The sequence below is a fragment of the Camarhynchus parvulus genome, chromosome Z, assembly GCF_901933205.1.
Source record: "Camarhynchus parvulus chromosome Z, STF_HiC, whole genome shotgun sequence".
In the NCBI taxonomy this organism is placed as follows: domain Eukaryota; kingdom Metazoa; phylum Chordata; class Aves; order Passeriformes; family Thraupidae; genus Camarhynchus; species Camarhynchus parvulus.
This window is the reverse complement of record NC_044601.1, coordinates 23,492,514-23,513,634: the sequence shown is the minus strand read 5'-3', so window position 1 is coordinate 23,513,634 and position 21,121 is coordinate 23,492,514. Positions and strand designations below refer to the sequence as shown.

The 21,121-nt window shown below is 35.1% G+C and overlaps 1 protein-coding gene across 1 annotated transcript in view; it reads left to right on the top strand.

Moving 5' to 3' along the window:
* The first annotated feature begins 1,877 nt into the window (after positions 1 to 1,877).
* Positions 1,878 to 21,121, top strand: part of ALDH1A1 (aldehyde dehydrogenase 1 family member A1) — a 29,228-nt gene continuing 9,984 nt past the window's right edge. Inside the window, exons 1-7 of the mRNA XM_030968524.1 lie at positions 1,878 to 2,045; positions 9,050 to 9,154; positions 13,005 to 13,145; positions 14,804 to 14,933; positions 16,002 to 16,063; positions 18,101 to 18,229; positions 20,677 to 20,790. Of these exons, the coding sequence (XP_030824384.1) occupies positions 1,956 to 2,045; positions 9,050 to 9,154; positions 13,005 to 13,145; positions 14,804 to 14,933; positions 16,002 to 16,063; positions 18,101 to 18,229; positions 20,677 to 20,790 (771 nt within the window). The 5' untranslated portion in view covers positions 1,878 to 1,955. The remainder of the gene's footprint in view (positions 2,046 to 9,049; positions 9,155 to 13,004; positions 13,146 to 14,803; positions 14,934 to 16,001; positions 16,064 to 18,100; positions 18,230 to 20,676; positions 20,791 to 21,121) is intronic.

The window sequence follows — 21,121 nt, the reverse complement described above, 5'->3', positions numbered from 1 at the left end:
TTTAGGTGAAATATGAAAGAATTGTGACTCAGGATGGGGAAAAAGTCCTAGAATGAAAATAGCAGAAAGCTAGAATAAACTGGAGTATGGTACATGAGGAAAATAAAATACTTCCTGCAGTAGGCTAAAAGCATTCCTAGACTGAAAATAAATAGGAAAGTGAAGGTGATTCATGAAATCCAAGGGTGAAAATGGGAAAAAGAAAGAGAAAAGGGTTAGGGTTAGGGTTAGGGTTAGGGTTAGGATTAGGGTTAGAGTATGCCTTAGGGTTAAAGTATGTCTTAAATGAATAAATGGTGTGGAAAACAAAGCAGTGATTACTCGCATTTTTGGAAAAATTGAAACTTTTCATCCAGCATCTTTAAAGCCTGTCTAGAGAGATTTCAGGCTGTCCTTTATAGGTATGGAAAGAAGATATATATTATCATTTTCATAAGGAGTTATAATAGTTAACTTCTAGTTTAAACATTTTCTTTTTTTAATTTGGAATAAAATGGTACCTAAATTAGAATGCATTTAAAACACTCTCATCTGTGAGAGAGACCTTTGCTTTACCTGAAACCAGACAAATCCACTGATCTGTGTTTTGCATCTCCAGTTAGGCAAATCTGAGCAATTTCCAGAGGTATTAACTAGACACAAATTGGTTAATAGAGAAATTAGTGTCAGGAAGACTGCTAGAGTAGATTTTAGTGTGTAAGTCTGGAAAAAAAATTCTACACAAGAATAAGATTGCAAAGTAATATTCCACATAAAAATAAACAAACCCTATTTAGACATTCTTTTTTCTGCATGAGACATGAGACTCAAAGACATTCTCTAAGGCAAGCAAACACTGTAACCCAAAATGTTAAAGTCTGAAAATGCTGCTCAAAAATATGAACTACATGAAATAACTGTGAGCTGTGAATTCTCCAATTCTCTGTTAATGAAAGCAATAAGATAATGTAATTCTATGGCGAGGATCCATTGTGGATTAATCAGAAGCCTAGTATGTAAAAACAGGTTCTGTGAGACCACTAATCAGAAAAAGCAGGACTTGATGAAAAAAGGAGTTTCTTGTACCTTATAAAATTATTTGCCTGTGCAAGATATATGTTTTTCTTTGAATAATCAGAACAGAAAACTGGGTTCCATCCAGGGTAGAAAAGCCTAGTTTATTGAACAATTTGTTTTGGACTCAGATATTCCCAAGGGCACTGTGTGAAAAACTTTGTCCTTAAATTTTTGGTGTTGCCTAGAAGAAAAAAACAAGTTTTTGTTTAGTTCAACTCAGGGAGAATTTTTTTTCTGGATTGATTATTTTTTCCACCTTCACATTTTTGAAAAACACATGAAGGATTTTTTATCAACCTAGTATTTTCTTATCTCCGTGATCCACAAAACAAACATTACTTACATTACTTCTAATGTACTCTGAACATATTAAAATGTAACCTAAGGTGGCTTGTTTTCAATGAATGCTTTCTAGCTCTGGTAATTATTCTCATCAACCTTCTAGTAAGAAGGGCTTGGTTTGTTTTCAGAGCTAGCAAGTCTGTCTTTACCTTCAGACCTGCCTTCAAGTACGTGAAGGAGTTCCCTTAGAATCTGGATACCTGCCTACTGGGAGAAAGCAATTTTACAGGTAAGATGAGGAGGTCTTAAGCTCTGTTCTCCAGTTAGGAATTCGTAGTGTCTGCCTGGGCAGATTGTTTCAGCAGCATGTGCTTCATCGAGGTCTCAGCTCACTGAAAAGGCTGTTGCTTCTGGTCATAAAAATAAGTAGTGTCATTTTCTCTTCGCGATGAATTCTTTCATCCAATCATACTCCTGTATGCAAATATACCATGGCTGCTTCAGATAAAAAGCACAAATAAAGCCAAGAGCTCAGTCAGGGCAAAAATCACTGTATTCCCTTTATACCTTATTTCACCTGCGTTTCAGGAACATCCTCAAACCTCTCAGCTGCAGTCATGAAGAAACAAGGTTCAGATGGCAATCCTGCTCCAGTTATGCCAGCGCTGCCAGAACCATTAAAAGATCTGAAAATTAAGTACACCAAGGTTAGTAGCACTTACTTTTCCTAATCTTTCTTATTAATTCACTTCAGACAGTAGGACGTGCTCATTTTAACCTTATATGAACTATGGAAGACACTGTAAATCAGTGCTTAAAATGTTTATTCTGGCTGAATTCTGATTTTTTACATATTAGCAAGTGATGCTCAGTGATCCTTTTAACCTAATTTAAAGCACCTATATGTGCATGCATGATAGAGTTGTTCCACATTCCATTTGGTATGGGTGTTGTTTTTCTCCTGAAACAAATTTTCATCAGTGATAAGTTTACTAGAAAGTATAAATAGAGCAAAGAAGGAAATGTTTCTACTATATTATTTTTCAAAATAGTGAATTAAAACAGCAAATTAAAATGTTAGCATATTGCATTGTGTTATAAGCAGATTCAAGTAATTATACCAGATAAACTTACATGAAAAGGGATGTGTGGAAACAAAACTGAAATAATATTAATTCTGGTCAGATATTTACATTAGAGAAAATGAATCTGGTTTTGAATTTGTTTTTCAGGTAAAAATGTAGCTAATGAACTAGATATAGTCTACCAATCTAACTATGTAATATTACCGTAAACTCCTTGAAACAGAAAATTCTTTCCATATAGAGCTAGAAATATACATATAAAAAAGATCTGAATCCAGACTTGTGTTCCCAGCTTTAGAAGACTCTGCTGGTTTTATATCATAATATTGTATCATAGCACACAGATATCTGCTAGAACTTTGGAAAAGTGTTTACAGAAACTTTGCCCTCTGAAACATTCAGGTTTGAATTGATCAGAAAGGACCTCTTAACTCTGGAGATTGTTGGTTACTGTTCTTTTATTTTTCTTGATATCATTGCAAGGGAAATAATTTTATTTTCTAGAACCACTGTTTAATTTCTTTTCCTAAAGTAGGTATTCATCTAAATTTGTTCTTTTAAATTCCATGTTATCCTTTTTTTCTGATGGAAAAAGCCTAACCATGTTCCACTACATGTCTTTCTTGAATAAATCACGCAGGATCTTACTTTGTAAATATTTAACAGGAAAGATATGTAGTTCTGCCATGCAGTAGCCTGCTACTGCTCTTCCTGTCTCAAAAAAAATTTTCTTTTACTCTTTGATTTTTTAGTTTTCTAAGGGAAAATGACTAATACACAAAAAACACCAAGTGATGTAACTGAATATGCAAAACACAAACTCCTGTAAATATGTCCATCCTTTTTAAATATTTAATTACTAAGAATCTATTCTGATAGTACAAAAAACCAACCAAAAGACAACCAGCATTGTTGAAAAGTCTAGTTTGTAGTGTGCAATCAAGGAGAGTGTCACATATAAAATATTTATTTTGCCTTGACAATAGGTACCATTCCCTTAAAAGCTGTGTACAAATTCTAACTGTGTAGAAAAGCAATGCCCTTGTTTACAAAATCTAGCACACATCTGTGGAGGCTTGATTTTTGCAATGCTTTTCTCCTCTCTTCAAATATCACATAGGATTGTCTGAAAGCCTCAGCAGTGTACTGAGGGATAGGGAGTTGGGAAAACAGAAATGTCACCCCATTCACAACACTCATCCCCCAATTTAATAAGGCCTTTGCACTCTTGTGTACCCATCCCATTTCTCTCCTGTCCCATACAAGTTGGAACATAGGTTGTGGGTGACTAGTAACACTGGAAGGATCACAATGAGGGAAGCACTAATTACTGCTGATGTATTAACCTTTCCGTCTAAATCAGCTAGAACGAGATCCTTCATCTTCGTAACCTCCAATTTATCTTTTTCTACCATTGCATAATACCAACAGTCATCACAAAAGGAACTGAAGAGACATCTGCAGGACATGTTCCAAGGACTCTTTATTTAACAGTCTCTCTATTTTATTTTGTATGTTTAGGATCATTTATGGCTTTTCACAAGGTTCATTACCTAAATGATCTATAGATTGGTATAGATATATTTCAGGGTAAGCCTTTTACATTTGGAATAACACGTAATACTCTTCATGAAATTTGGCTTTCAGACATCAAATCAAATGTATTTTAAACACTGAAATTGGCTTGGATTTTGAATCATAAAATAATCTTGAGTTGGTTTCATATATGAACCTCCTTTAAAGATATTTCCACTAACCCAATGTGTTTTGGTAGCTAGCTAAAAATGTGTTAGTAAATATTTTATTTAGTCAACACTGAGGAATTAGACAATGATTACTTGACAAATGCTTTCTGTCATGATGCTTTCACATACACTAAACCCTGTAGTACCCCTTTAATCAGAGAAAATAAGATTAGTTAATTATTAGGTTGTCAAATTGCATGAGGGGAAGAAAAGGGCTGAACATTCTCTTGCTCAGCCACATGTGGAATGTAAGGATGTGTGGAAGCATAAGACACTCTGAGTAAAGAAAAATTATAGCTGAACATTAAAATGCTGCAGCCACTAGCTTCAAAAACAAAGGTCAGGCATAAAAGCTCAAAAATGTAATTGGAATACCTGGGGAAAATGAGCTAGAAAGTTTCTATAGAAACTTACTCTATTTAAGATCAGCTCAGTTTGTGGACACAGAGTCACTAAGTGGAAAAGCAAAAAGTTACATAATATTTAATAGAAAGAGTATGTTCTCTGATTATTAGTCCATTGCAGCAGTAAAATGTAATTCCTGCATAAATAATAGTATATTGCAAGGGAAAGAAAAAAAGTAAGATGAAATATTAGCCAAATATAAAATTCTTGTAAGAAGAAACTTGAAGGGGAGAAAAAAAAGAGATTTCACACTAGCATCTATATTGACATGTTTCTTTAAAGCTTAAATTTTCATTCTTTGGTAGAACCTTAAGAAATGCCACATATTTTAATTTTATTGCTCAAAGAATACAGTGGGATTTCATAACAGAATTTTAGACTAGTAAATTAGAACTTCTAGCACTTGAAATGACCCTCGTCTTGGGCTGCAAAACTTTAAGGCTTAGATGTATCTATAAAATTTACCACCAAGTAAATTTTTCTTCAGTTATTGTACTCAAGAATCCCTGAATGGCTGTCACAATCTATATAAGCAGGAGCGAACAGGTATAACAGTTATTCAGCACTGTGCACCACTTCCCACAAGTGATGCTGAGCTGCCTCCAGCACGTGTCCAGCCTTGGCCCTGGTGTCTCCTCATTGTTCCTGGTCTGTAAAATCATGCTCTTTGTGAAATGCCCTGCTTCACAGTCCACATGAGAAAGCTTGAGACCAGTCAGATGAGCAAGGGCTCAAATCTGGTGATTACTTTTACCTCTGTAAAACAGGAAACTGGGCTCATTTGAAGAGGATTGTCAAGAAAAGTTTTGTTATATCCAGGGGCAGATTTAAGGTGGGAAGAAGCTTTGCTTTTTCTTATATTGTAAGTTTGGAAAAGTTTCTGATATCTAAACAGAAGATAGCTTAGAACTTTATTTCCATGTTTAAAAAGCTATCCTTAACAGCTAAGTTAGGGAAGGCCACTTTTTAGTTAGTTCCATTACCTTTCTTGACTACATCTCTGTATGAATTATAATGTAAATCAAAATTAGGAATTATATAGAAATTCCTCCCGAACAAACAGTGAGTTTATAGAAAGATGCTGAATATGCAACAGCAGAAATTTTCTTTCAAATCTGTATTTCTAAGTTATTTTGCAGAGGCACTGAAGCCTCAAATATGGCACTTCCCATCTAGCAGATACTTCAAAATGAATTCAAAATTCTTTCAAAGTATTCCAGAACTGAAGAAAACACTGAGATGACAAAAAACAAAAAAGTCAAAGTTCAGGTCTTGTGTCTCCATTCTCTCTATTCTCTGCTCAGGTCATCTGAGTGACAAAAACAACTGTGTAAACAAGGACAGAAATCCCTGTAGCCTTGCAGGTAACTTCAACACCAAATGGATGGCATTAGATCATTTGAACTGAAATCAATAATTTCAGAAATGCAAGATTTTATTGCCCTATGACATTCAGGAATAAAGACATCAGAGGGTTTTTGACTGATGCTGCCTGTGCTTTATTTAAAATATCAAGTTCCAACCGTGTAGTTTCATCTGCTGGAAATCTGTATTTTCACTTCTACTGCAAAGAAATCTGAACAGTCATTTACTCTTTGGGTTGTTGAAACAATAATTTAAAAAACCTTCTCTCCTAAAATTCCAGTGAACAGTTACAAAACATCTGTATCAATATTCCTAAATCTTTGCAAAATAGATTTGTAACCCTGGTGGGCTGTAGACAGTCACCACAGACAACCCAGTGCACAGCACTTGCCACAGAGGGGTAGGTCCTTTGCATTTGTGTCTGAGGGGCTGTCAGTGGAGTTCTGACTCACTGACAAAATGCTCTAACCTATTGCAAGGTGATCTCAAGCATTGTTTTCCTCAGCAGGTCAAGGTTGTTGCTAGAGGCTGCTGTTAGCTGGTACTTAGGTGTTGCCTGGATTTAGAGATCCACATCCTGTTTGCAGAAAATGCTCCACAGCATTTTATGAGCATGGCCGCATGAGTACAGCTGCCTGAAATGTGTTAATGCAGCTTACATGAGAGTTTTGATTTTTTTCCTTTCCCATCTTTCTTACCCCTATTTTGCAAGGCCACTATCTAGCTTATGAAAGATATATGGGTAGTTTGATTTATACAACTCTCACAAAATATTGTTTGTGTGTGTGTGTATATATTTATAATATAATGTAATGAAGTTATATTTTAGACAGGAATGGTATTAGAAACATTAATAAGAAATATATTCTAAACTAATATTATGGGTGATATTGATTGGTGCAAAAAATGTAGTATTCAAACAAGCACTTTAAATATTTCCAAAAATGGTATGTTTTTCTATTATTTCTTTCACAGACAGATATGAATTTGGCATACTGTAACATCATAGCAGTGTTATGTTAATATTTACCTTTTACTTTGTCTCTTTTCTTGGCAATGGCTTTTGTCATATTAACCATTTAACTGCTGTCTCTGTCCTTTTACCACATTGGAATTTTGTGTGGGTAATCTTATAACTTGCTTCACCTATCAGAAATTTCTATGGACTTAGATATTTATTTCAGACAGCTTTTGTTAAATCAGGAGTTTTCTGGTCAGTCTTGATGGTCGGAGGTGGCAATGACACTATATAGGTTGCCCACATAATAACAAGCAGAAAAATAGAGAACTGTACTAATACGATACAGGAATATATTAATATATTAAAAGATTATTGCCATATCCATGCATGGATAGTAATTATATCAATATTGATGATAAAATAATATTAATAAAGTATTAATAAACTATTTACCAAGTATTAACAACTACTCAACCAGTTTTAATATTGTGCAGAAAATTAATTCCCTGAAATCTGTGACATATTTATGACATGTTGTGTTGGAAGGATTTTTTCCTCAAGTTTTTTTCCTCAAGACAAAAAGCATTTATCCTGCAGTTCTGGTATCTTGATACTGTCTTGCCATGTCTTGAGTCAACCATCATCTACTTTGCCTGCACCAAAGTGTTTTCTGGTTTTCTATTTCAAAGTTTCTGCTACTCTTAGCAGCAGCACTAGGTTCTTTGTCCTAATGGAGAGTGCTAGTTGATCTCACTGCTAGACTCTTGTGCTAACTGTGGGTCAAGGTGCCTTGACTCTACAGAAAATCACAATTTGAGCTCAAAACACCCGGTACAGTGAGTCAGAGCCTGGCATTACCTTGTAGGTGAGTACAATTAAGATCTCACGCACACGCCTAGAATGCAATGGCACAGGGAGCCACTGAGAAGGGAGTGCACTGGCCCACCAGCATCAGGAGGATGGGCTCAAGGTATGGTAGCACAGCTTAGCATGGCACACCTGTTTCATCACTGACTTGAACCCAGAGACCACAGAGGGTCAGGCAGAGAAGGACAGGCGCTGTTTGTTAGCTTTGGACTGTATACAGTGTCATGCCCACTCCAAGTGTACAAGGCACTTATTAGCAACTTGTTCTCCTCTTTTCATCAGCTGTGCATTTATTGGGTCTTTTCAATGACAATTTCCTTTCTGCTTCAAGGTTAACCTACAGTTAAAAAAGAAATTAAACCACTTTGATCATTTTACCAACAGTGCCCCAGAGATGGCAGGCTCTAGAGTAGTACAGATCTGGTGCACCCACAGGTAAGACCCGGGCTCTGTTTTGCATTTGTGAACAGAGATAAGTACATCAAACTTCAGCCAGAGGTCCTTTTGTATGTCCTAAGCACACAGAACCATCTGGGTGCAATTCTGTGCAATGTGCTCTAATATCACCCTACTTGAGCAGGGAGATTGGACCATACGACCCACTGCAGTTCCTTCCAGCTTTATCCATTCCATGATTCTTTAACTCATTTGATTTACTATGACAGGGTTTTTTCAGTCTCGGCTTCAATTTCAAAAAGCCCTGCTATTGCTTTTGCTTGTTTGGTGGTATGGATTGGTTTAGTTTTTGTTGGGATTTTCTTTTTTTGGCAGGAGAGGCTGAAGATAAGTCAAAGAAAAGCTAATTAAAACTGTGATCTCCAAGATATTCTTAATTTAATACACTACACTTACAAAATCCAAGGACTGGTTTACTTCTGTCAGGCCATGTAACAGAAAGGGCCGGCATTGTTACCAACCCTGTGAGGATGGGAAACTTGGGTAGTTTTCCATAGGTCATTTAGGGCTGAACCTCCCTTCTACTTCAGAGACAGGAAGGACCACTTGACAACAGCATATTTTTATGACAGGAAACAAAATAAAAGTGCAATGAAGAGAAAGTTTTCCTCTCCAAAGGAAGTGAATTTTAAAAAACTTGTCCTGGTTAAGTGTGTATGTGAGTACTCATGTCTTCAGAATAATGTAACAGCTGTCCAGTTTTATTTCAGACATCTATCAATCTGGCAGCTCTCAGCTATGAAAGGTAGGTTTATTCACTAAAACATACAACAGACAACAGCTATATATGTGTTACTAATATTGTTGCACTCTTTCTTCTCCTGCAGATATTTATAAACAATGAATGGCACGATTCAGTCAGTGGTAAAAAATTTGCAGTCTTTAACCCTGCGACTGAAGAGAAAATCTGTGAGGTTGAAGAGGGTGACAAGGTAGGGTTTTCTTTCTTGCCCTTAACTGTAACTTTAATTTCAGTGCATCTTAAAAGTAGGAAGGCAAGCAGCCATTTGTGTAATGTAAAAGCACCTCAGATGAACCTACTTCATCCTGTATACCTTCTTTCACAAACTCTTTTTTAATAAACCATAATATTTTTTGTAAAGACACATTGAAAAACTGCTCTACCTTAAGCTCATATGAGAAAAGTTCTGAAAAAAAATTTTTTTACTGATTTGTTTTACTAATATTATTGTTTCTTTTTCTTATCTGTGGTCATTGACATTTAAAAATTTATGTGGGATTTTATTTTATTTTTCTGTTATGTTTTCTTCATCACAAATTAATATAATCTTGTTCATGACACATTTCTATAAGGCTTTACCTTATAGAAAATATAAAAAGGACAAATACCTACCATTTCCCACAAATTCTGTGATGATCACTACCATGAGTATATTTAGCTATGTGTAGTCTCAGTATTATCCCCTACAAATATTTTGTTTTGTGAAAAACATATTGGAACATAGTCCTAAAAATTACTTTCATGCTGAAGGTAGCCTATCAAATAGTCACTTATTCCATAAAACTGGCCTCCTTAAAGCATATTGAACCAATGAAGCAGGTGACTAAAAATATTGTTCAAAACTGCAAAGAAACGGTTTTTTTTTATGAGATTCTGTAGGGGAAAGTTTCAGATAGATGCAATCAAAGATAAAATGAAAACCTAAGCCTTAATCTCTATATTTTTGTTACATTATGTGTTTTTCTTATGAACAGGATTTGCCTAGTGCTACTATATAGTTTAAATGTAGGAAAGGTGGTAGTTTTTTAAATAGGATAGACAATGTGCTTAACAGTATTAAAAGTACAGACCAAAGAAAGGGTTTTTTAATATACTCTGAGAAGTAAAATACAATAAATGAAGGTTTTATTTCCACTTTATGAGACGACTGTACCTGGAAATAAATCTGGTTTTATAATTACTGGTTTGGTTCTTGCACATATATATTTAATTTTCTACAGTTCCACTTCAAAGTTAATCTTGCATCCAAAAGTGAAATTTTTTTTCACATTTCTCAGAAAATGATACATTCATTTGAGTCAAGAAATATACATCTCTAGAATGTTGTGCATAAGAAGCATTTTTTAAGCTTAGCATCAAAATGTTAAACACATTTTAACTTATGTAAAACTTGAAAGTTTTTCTGTGTTATAAGTTCACCAAAAATTATTGCCAATATAATAAGCACACGGTTTTTTCAGAATCTTTTAATTTACTGTATAGGAATTCACACTGAAATAAAATTCTCTTTTGAGAAATGCACTCAGAATCATCTTCTCACTACATCTTTCTCACTCTGGTCTGTAATCTTATCTAATAATCTTTGTCTCTAAGGTTGTCTAGTACTTGAGCAATAGTAACCACAAATTAGCAAAGTCATAATGACGTCGCATTTAAACATTTTCTTAGAGAAACATGACTGAGAAAGTCTGACTTTTAATTATTTCACCTGGAAGGAAATAGTTTTTAAAAATCCAAACACCTGAAGTTTTTTGAAGGTTTTTCTTTTCTTTAATACCACTGTAAGTAGTGCTGAGACCCTGATAATTTATCACCTCTAAATTAAATTTGATTACTCATAACCTGCAACTGTTCAGTTATCATTCAAAATTTTTGTAGCTTTCTATCCTTACAAACTCTCCAACAATTCATTAAATAAAAGAGATAATACTATTCAAAACACAGGTTTGCTTTCTCTTCAATAATTTTGCAAACTAATGTGTAATGACATCAGCTATTAACTAAATTGCCTAGTGAATTGTGCAGATCTAGTAAATTACACAGCCATTATGAACCTAATATGGAAGAGGCTAGACTTCAGATAATGAGCCAAGAGATTTTAGGAATTTAATTTGTGCATACAATGGGGTTGACAAAGGGCTGTCCACTGCCTTGCAGTGGTATTTTAAAAAACAAGAGGAGATTACAAAGAACAGACATATATGTGGGTGGGAACTGTTTTCTTCCAGTTTGATGGCTCTTTCAAGCTACATTCCTAATCCTAAAGGCCCCTAGTAATAATAAAGCAGCTCACCTAATAGTCATCATATGTAAACTAAATGTACTTCTGTAAAAAATCTGAACTGGCTCAGAAAGGAGTTTTTATACTCATAGTGTAGATTTATGTAATGAAATTAAATTTCATACAGTTTAGGAACAATCTTTTTTTATTACTTTCATTCACAGCCCTCTATTCTTATATCATTTTTCTCGGTTTTTATTATTTCTGCACTTCTAGTAGAAAGAACACCAGACAATGTAGCTTTAATTTACGTCATTATTGTTCATATGATATTTTTTCCCCTTCTCCTTTTCCAGTTAAGTCCAAGCCATCACCCTTGAATCCTATTGCAACAATGTAGAAAATATATGATAGGGGTCACAGATAGTGATAAGGTGATTGGCAGCATGCTGACAGATTCTGAAGAAAATCAGTTCTTAATTTGGTATATTTTAGGTACCTGGTGTCAGTGTCTGATACTGACTGGTCAGTATCACTCTATAGTAATGGCTATGCTATTCATATAGTTCCTTCCTATCTGTTCCAAAATTTCCTGGAAAAGCTTTTGGAAGTTCTGTGGCCTTTTGCCTCACAGGTCTGTGCTGGGCTTTCCACTAATACCCTACTCACAGCTTCTTAAAATTAGTTGATGACTACAATACCAGTTAAAGATTCAAGATCTAGTTCATGTTTTAAACAATTGATTATAGTGTTGACTTGGTCGAATTTGCTAACTTAGTCGACCTTGGTAATTATTCCCCTGGAGGAGATATTAGCAAACAGCAGGACAAAAAAATGTTTGAAAGATATCCTTCAAATATTGCATGCAAATTTCTCTGGGAGATGTAACATATATAGTAACTCCTTTTTGTTCTTTTTTTCCTCAAAATTTTTTGTTTCTGACAAAAAAATCTATATCAAACCTCCTTTCTATGTCACCAATTTTCATCTGTAAATTTTAAAAGAATATTTAAATACAGAAAAATTCCAAATACTAAAAGCCTTTTTTCAAGGAATTGTAATTGTTTTTCCTTAAATCCTGGAATACCCTTTGCACAGAATAGTTTCATTGTAGATTTTTCTTCTATAATGGAAACCAAATGATAAATATCAAAATACGCTAAAAAAATGAGTGGACAAACAAATTAGCTGGTATATGCAAAGACAGTGCTTAGACTTCAGAATGCATAGGCATAGCTTTTTAAACATGCCTTATTTTTAATTTTTAAAGTAATTTTATACATAAATATTTCTTAAAACTTTCAAAAATAAATTTATTGTTTTGTCTTCCTTAATAATAAATTTTTGTTCATTTTATGAAACATCCTAAGGAACAGGCTTTTCTAACCTGGTCTTCATTGCCCCGTAAGATACTTTCAGATGAGGAGTAACTAAGCATTTACCTTACAGACTCAGGAATTTATTTTTCTAAATGAAAGATATTAAATTATATCATTAATGCAAGTTCTTGATGTATAGGAAGGGCTTAAAAATCTAAATTTTAAAAATAGAGTTCTTTTATATTTTTTTTTTTTTGGAAATTTGAGAACCCATCTGTTTCTCATAGAATTTTACATTCCTGAAATAGCAGCAGAAGTGTTTGAAAGAAAATAGCCCATATATTTAACTTTACTGGTACTAATTTTTATTAGATTTGGCTTTTTTTCTCTTATTTCAACTTTATGTCAAACTTATGCTAAACTTTACACATTGAACAGCAAAAAAAGGCTTATGACAGAACCAATTATTGATCACATAAGTGTTTTTGTTTTCCTCACAGGCAGATGTAGACAAGGCAGTGAAAGCAGCTAGAAAGGCTTTTGAGCTCGGGTCAACCTGGCGCACAATGGATGCTTCAGAGCGAGGAAGGCTCTTGAATAAACTAGCTGACTTGGTCGAAAGAGATCGTCTGATTCTAGCTGTGAGTATGATATGTGAACAAAAGGACAAGGAGAAAAGTCCTGATTTTTACAGAGAGATACTAGAGTGTATAACATGCCTACTGTTTGGGAAGCTAGGCTGTCTCACTAGTTGCTTTTTTCCTCAGTAGCAAATGGACCTCTCTAAGCCGGCCTGCAGTCTGGTCTATTAACACCCCATATCCACAAAGTACTTAAGTATTTGATTTGCTTTAAAGTGATACTTAAACTGCCTTAACTTAAGCCACAGTAATTGGAATCACTAAGTGCTTTCCAGATTTTGATGAAGCAAGATATTCTCCACACAGTTTATCCTACCTGCAAAACTAGTACTATAGAGTAACACATAACTCCTACAGAGTAGAGATGAAAACAGATGTCCAAAGCTCATTGCAAAGTCATTTTCCTGTGTTCATACATTTGACCAGGATGAAAATTATTCCATTTCAGTGCTTTATTTGTTGATAAGATGCTTCAGAGGCTCAGCAGACCTATAGATAGCCAACTGAAAGAGTAAGTCAAAGCAAGATACTGGAAGAGCCACTGAGAACTGTGTTACTTAGACTTCAATCTCTTGTGATGTTGAAGAGATGTAGAGATTTCATAAGTTTGAGGCCAGGGAAGAATTTTCTCCCATGTCCAAACAGAATGAAAACAGTGCCACGTTTATTGCCTGGAATGGCAAGGGCATATCTCATTTAATCGGTTCCTTGTTGCTAAGAGCCATCAAGCATTGCTGTCTTCTCTGTTTGTTCTGTTCTCTCCCCAAGTATCTGAAATGTGTCCAGTTAACTAAAAATGTGGACTTCACAGGTGAGTTGTTGGTGAAAAACTGTTCTGGAAGGATCAGTCTTTTGATTTGACTGGAAATGAAAAAGAATGCCAACCTGATTACATCTTGAAATTATAGTTTAGATCTTAAAACTATAGTTTGGGCTCTTCCTGCTGAAGAGATTTGTTCATAGAGTTGAAGGTCTTCAATCTCTCTGTTTTGAAAAGCTTGAGAAAAATATTCTTGAAGTGTCAAAAATATGTTGACACTATTTAAGAACCTTTCATGATCTTTATGTCCCAATAGTAAGGGGCATGGAAATTAATCCAAACCACATTCCTTAGATTTGGCTGGAAAGCAGCCCTATTTAGAGACTCTCTTCTATATAAGTATTTATTTTTCATAAGGAATTTTTCTCACTTAAGAATTCTAGATGGCTCAAATCTTTCCTTTGCACACCAAACACTCAAGGTGTATTTAGGGTATTTTTTACAAGACTTGAACTTGCTGATATTTTATTTGCATCAGTTATTTGTACTGTCTCCTTCCTAATCTCTTGATCTGTGCTTGCAAAACATTTAACATAAAGTAGAACTGTGTAACTGATTCATATGGGTGAGAAGTTTTTTGAGTAAACCTTACCACTACAAATGCATTGTGATCATACTATCTGCGTAGCTCAATACAAATAAACCATCATGAAAATTTCTCACTTTGAAATTGCTACATTCAATTTTTCAAAATATGTTCTTCAGAGGGGAGTAATCTGAATGTTTGTTCTAAAGCTGAAATCCTCAAAGTGAACTTCCAAAAGCTAAATTACAAAACACAAGCAAAAGAACCACTATCAGTATTTGATATTAACTGTTTAATTGTTGTTGTCTGCAGACAATGGAAACCATTGATGGTGGGAAGCTCTTTTCCACGGCCTATCTAATGGATTTGGGTGCCTGTATCAAAACTTTACGCTACTGTGCAGGCTGGGCTGATAAAATCCATGGGCGTACTGTTCCAATGGGTGAGTAGTTCCGAGATAACAAAGCTACAGAACTGAGGCCAACAAAAGCTGTAAATAACTTTTATTTAAAAGTTGTGCAACACAGAAAATATTTTTGAAAGTTTTTAAGATAGGTTATTAAAGAGTTGTCATAGTTCTCAGTTTAAACATTTGGTGTAGGTCTTCACCTTTACTTCTTGTTCTATCCACTACTAACAAGTATTGTTTATGAACCAAAAAAATTTAACCTGTGCATACACCTAAGAAATGTGGTAGGCTACTTTTGCATAGCAAAGTATAGTTTATACAAGGCTACAGTAGTGAGGCCTGGGTGTCTACATATTTAAGCAAAGATTAGCGCAAAGCAGTAATATTTATTTCAGTGATTGGATAATGTGCTAGGAAAAGTACTATGAGATAGGAATGAGGAAACAGCACTTGCTAAAATTTCATTCCATTCCCTTTCCCATTAAGCAGCTCTATGAAAACATTGTCTCTCTAGCTACCGCTCTCAGCAAGGCAAAGAAAAGAATGGTAATAAAGAAGGAATTAAGGAAAAGGTAATAAAGAAGGAATTAAGGAAAACTAGAGTGATAAATACTTCCAACTTCTTTGCCTCCTGTAGACCTTTATACTAGGTTTAATAGAACACATATTTATGTGAATCAAAGAGAATTTTATATTTAATGGATTTGATTTAAGCTAAGATCTAATATTAAAAAATGTCTGAAATGTACCTAGGATTTAAAAGAGAAGTTTTTGAAAGAAAAAAAAAAAGGTGATAAAAGAAAAAAGAATGCTTATTGGTGTGCTGTGCATACCATATTGAGAAGCAGGATTGTCACTGCAAAAAGACAGTCAGACTGGAAAAATCAAACCTTGGAGCTATGATGCAAGTAGACATTGAATCCAGATGTACTTTATGGCTTTTTGCATAGTTAAGATTTTGAAAATATCATTTACAAATAAAATTGTATCCAGCTAAGTTTGGTACCCTGCTTTATCATCCTGGTGATTTAACTGTTTCTGATTTAACTGTTTCTCACAAATGCTTTCTCTGAATGACTAATTTATTTCTCTTTCCCATAGATGGAAACTTTTTCACATTTACTAGACATGAGCCTATTGGGGTGTGTGGCCAAATTATTCCTGTAAGTTGGAACCATTTATGTAAATACAAATGTTCCTTGCTACAAATGGAAATGCATTTGAAATTTTGCCTATGCTAGTGCATTTGTGAAACATTACTAACCAAAAATTTTCAGGTTCTGAAAGATAGAGACTATCCTGAGTTCTGCAATTCTGATTCATCAGTGTGTGGTGAGTCACCTTGGTCCAACCTTGTCCCTCTCCTCCCCATACATGGAGAGAAAATAAATCTCAAATAGAAGTTTGACTTACGAAATAATTTGAAAGATGAAATTGTGTTCTGTTGAAAGAATTAGAAACAAATATGTAGGAGAGTGTAATATTTACAGTCTGTTATGTTTAAGCCTATAAGCCTATAAACAATAAGCTCTTTAAGACCTAGAATATCTGTTATGCTCTGTACAGCATTCAGACAGCTGAATCTTTGTTTATGGCTAAGACTCAATCACCATGATGGTGGTACAAGTTACAGCACAAAGAATGTGTCAGACAAAGCCCCTGTTTGGCACATCTGAACTCCTGGTTTTGAACTTGCTCTTTTCATCTGAAGTTTCAAAAGGCCTACCTCAGTCTGATCATTCAAAACACTTGAGGAGCTCAAGTTCTAAATTTATTTGTGAAGTCTATGTAGTTTTGGTGGGTGTCTGTGAAAATAATTATATGCACTAGGCTCTCCTAACTCACCCACCACCTTGCACACACTAGTTATGAGCAGCCTCACCTGACATGCTTGACAACACAACAGATTCTGAAAAAATCATCTTGTCTACAAGATCTGCTCAGACGTGTGGGTCCTGCTCATGTTCTGACATCTTTAAGTTGATCTTGAAAACTTGCTGTATCTTTAGACCACCACATTGGTTTGGAGAACATTGCTTGAATATGTTTGTATCCAATCCCTAGGAGAGCTTAGGATACTGCTGGTTTGGATCCTCTTGTAGGTCAGACACAAGGCATTTCAAGTGAAACGCTCAGTCAAGCTATGATAAAGTGTTAGAAACACTAGATGTGGCCATTTAAAATATAATTATCTCCTGGAAGTACAAGCAGCACATAGTACAAACACTGACTTCCCTCATAACCTGTTAAGTATTTCTTAGTCTATCTTCATTTTCCCCCCATCAAAATATAAACCAACAAACTGCAGTTTTCTATATAAACCAAAACTGTGAGGACTATGTGTATGTTGCAAACTACTTTTGATAGCTCACCATTTCCACTCCCTTTCACTTATGCAGTTATATGTACAACTGCATAAGTTGTATGTACAACTTCAACAATGAATATGCAGAAAACCTTGGAATCCCTCACTTTATATTATTTATGCTCCCATTACTTTTGGGGCTGGGGTGAGTCTGAAAGGAGACAAGGAGAGAAAAAAAAGAAGTGTTGCATGTATATTCCTCCTAGCTATTCTAACATAATAGGTAACTCTTAACTGCCTTTTTCCCCATTTCAAAAAGGTATCTGTTGAGCTGAGGTTCATGGCCTCAATGCCACCCAAACGATAGTAAGTATTCTCAATGGGACAAAGCTGTTTTCCCCTGGTCATGTTGTCCCTCACACTGAAGAACATGGGATCCAAAGCATTCAGCTGCTATTCAGTCTGCCTGAACTGCTCACAACAGACAGCAGACAGCGAAACCTCCATGGGAGAGGGCAGGGGCAGCATTATGTGTTATTACCTTCTTTCCCTTAGAAAGTTGAATTGGTGATGGATGTGACCATTCAAGATAGCAAAACTCCCAATTGCACTACTAATCCAACAACTGCCTGCAATACTTTGTTAAAGGAGTACACTCATTGTCTCTTGAGCTTGTAACTAATACCTTGGATCCCCTGGACTTACACATACACAAAAATCCCCAGTTTGTACTACATGGTTTGCCAATTGTTTTTTTCAAAACATCTTCTTTCTGAAAGGATTTCAACAAAAAGCTCATCCACCCAGCTGAAAATTTGCACTATTATAATAGAAAAAGCTGAGGTATTTTGGTGATGTATTAGAAATAGGATACACATTCTCATCTGTCTTTCAGTGGAACTTCCCATTGGTTATGTTTATCTGGAAGATTGCCCCTGCCCTTTGTTGTGGAAACACAGTGGTTGTCAAACCAGCAGAACAAACTCCACTCAGTGCCCTTTACATGGGATCCTTAATTAAAGAGGTAAGTCACCAACAACAGGGTTATTTGCCCCTCTCAGAAGTGTAAGAGAACACTGCAGCTGAAATGCCACAAAGGTAATATAAGACAGGCTCATTGCATGCCTAGTCTTGCACTGAGGAACTTACCCTGCTGTAAACCAGTGAAGCCAAACCAGGGCAAAAGCATTCATATCTTTCAGCCGAGTACACAGACAAAAAATCCCACAACATCAGTTTAGTAAACTCCATTCTTTAGCAAATATTTTTGTATTACAAAAGCACAGTACCTTTCAGAGCCAAAGGCAAACAAGGAGTCAAGTGCAGAGTATTTGGAGGTGGGTGGCAATGACTTTATTAGTACAGTTGTCACAGAAAAGAACCTGTTTGTACAGCTTTTTTTTTTAACTGAACAAAGTTTTCATCCACCTAAGTTTATTATTAACAGGGAGCTGTAAAATCAAGCTAGTGACTGCTGCCATACCTGTGAATTTTCCTCACACAGAAACTGTTAGAAGACACTTTGTGCTCCTAAATAAGGGGTGTGCCAGTTTCTTCAGAAAGCCAGTGTCTCCAAAGCTAACTATTATGCTCAGTCCAGCAACCACCCAAAGAGAACAGTTAAACAGTTTAGCTTTCTTCCCAATAAAATCAACAAATACAATCTAAGATGTTCAAAGGTTGACACAGATGTCAATAATCACCAGTGCAGTAACCTTGCAGAGTTTTAATGGAAGTGACTTGGCACATTTTATAATTCTGCTTTAAAACAGTGATTCAGCACAGCCCACTGATTGGTTGTGTGTTAATATTACACCGAAACAAAATTAATATCAGATTGGAGCCATGTCCTGCTCTTATTGCATCACGTAGTAAATGCTATTAGATAATACTGGGGAGGAGGAATAGCTTTTAAAAATATGAGAGAAACCTCTATCAATTTTTAACAATAAGTATCCAAAAGTGTGTTTCTCTGAAAAAAGTAACTTTACAGGAAAAGTAACTCAATTCTGTTCTGACCTAATGAAATACCTATTGTGATATTCTGATTTCTTGAAAGTCAAGCTCAGAAGTGGGAATGTGACAAATATCCAGAATATAAAAAGTACATTGGAGACTAAATCCCTGCCAGTGGTCACTTCAATAGCTGCTTTGGACTTGTGAAAATATCTGAAGGTCTAATTTAACTTTCTAGTTCCCAAATGCCTACTTAAAAAAAAATATATATATATATAGTCGCTTCTGGTAACCTTTACTATCTTGCTTAATGACACTCACAAGTCTCCCTTACTAATATATAAAGAGCTCCTAAAACAAACATGAAAATTAAATGCTCAACGGGAGATTTCTCTACACAACTTAAGTAAGAAAGACAATGCTAAGCAAATGGAAAGAACCTCATTGTCTCATCAATTTCAGGATAAATGTTTATCTGGAAAATTAAATTAACATAACAAGAATTGACAGACTGTATCTGAGCATGAAACTGTAAGGAATAAAAGTTGCTTGAACAAAAGTAACAACCTGGTATCCAAAATGCAGGACATGAGTTTTAGGAGCTCCAACTCGCCACCTGAAATTCACCATTTCCCAAAAAAAAATACGGAGTTTTAGCGTGTAATTCCAAAATCCTGTTTAGTGCTATAAAGAGACTTATTGAAGTGATAATGCAGGATATTAATCTATTTGATATTTTAATTCTGTGTTCCTCAAGTGTCATTGAGATTGTGCAGCTGTTTCATAAATCAACAAAATTCCATCTACTCTTCTCACATCCTTGGAGTTTGCCAGACAAGCTGCTGGAAGAAAATATCTTATTTTGCTGTGAATGGAACATATCTAATACAGGGTTTATGGGAAACAATGTGTTTGTTTTGAACCATAGGAAAAGCTTATTTGCATAAAAAATGTGCAAGATATTGAAATATGCCTATCTCAGCCTGTTTATTCATGCTTGGTAGCTAATCTGCCTCTTTTTTGCTGTAAATTCTCATGTTACCCTCTATACTTTCAACCTTCATCCAGAGTTCCATCATTTTTCTTAACTTCAGTAGCAGATCATTAATTAAATTCCATCTAGCATGGATATAAATGTGCAGAAGTCAGCAGGCACATCTGTTGATCCAAACAGTTTTAATGGAGCAGACATGAAAATATGCAATATTACTTTATACATCTGAGTGAGAAAATTTTAAAAAATATTTCTTAAAAAATGGCACTGACAAAGAATTAAAGTAACGTATTCTTTGGGGAAAAAAAAAAAGAAAAAAAAAGACTTCAGTAACCTAAAAGACAGGCGAAAGAAAGAGGGTGTAAATCATGTGAGAATGAAACCTTGTGGGGCTCTAAGGCTGAGAATAAATATATGGCTAAGAAAAGGTGGCTGGAGAGCTGAAAAGGGAATACCATGCAACACATGTTCTTATAGTTATAATCCTTCCCCAAAGTTACAGGATTTTCTTTCCAATTCAGGCAGGATTTCCACCTGGAGTAGTGAATATTGTGCCAGGCTTTGGACCCACCGCTGGAGCAGCAATTTCTCACCACATGGATATAGATAAAGTAGCTTTCACAGGCTCCACAGAGGTACTGTAATCAATGCAAGAAAATATAAGCAGGAAATGTGCCCCTCTGATCCCCAGCAATGATTTAATGTCTAACTTATTCTGTGTAATTATTTTAACTCTCTTCTTTCTTAAGGCTGCTGGTTTGTTAAACAAAGTCTGTTTAATGATTTGTTGGTTATTATTAACTTTAAACGTATTTAAACAATGTTTGTATTGCTGGAAAGCCCTTTAAACAAAGGCAGTCCATGAGATACAGTAGATTCTAGTATACCAAGGGTATTTTAAGTCTTTACTCCTTCAAACCAAAACTTTTTCATAACATTCTTTTTTTAAGATATTCTGTTATCTTT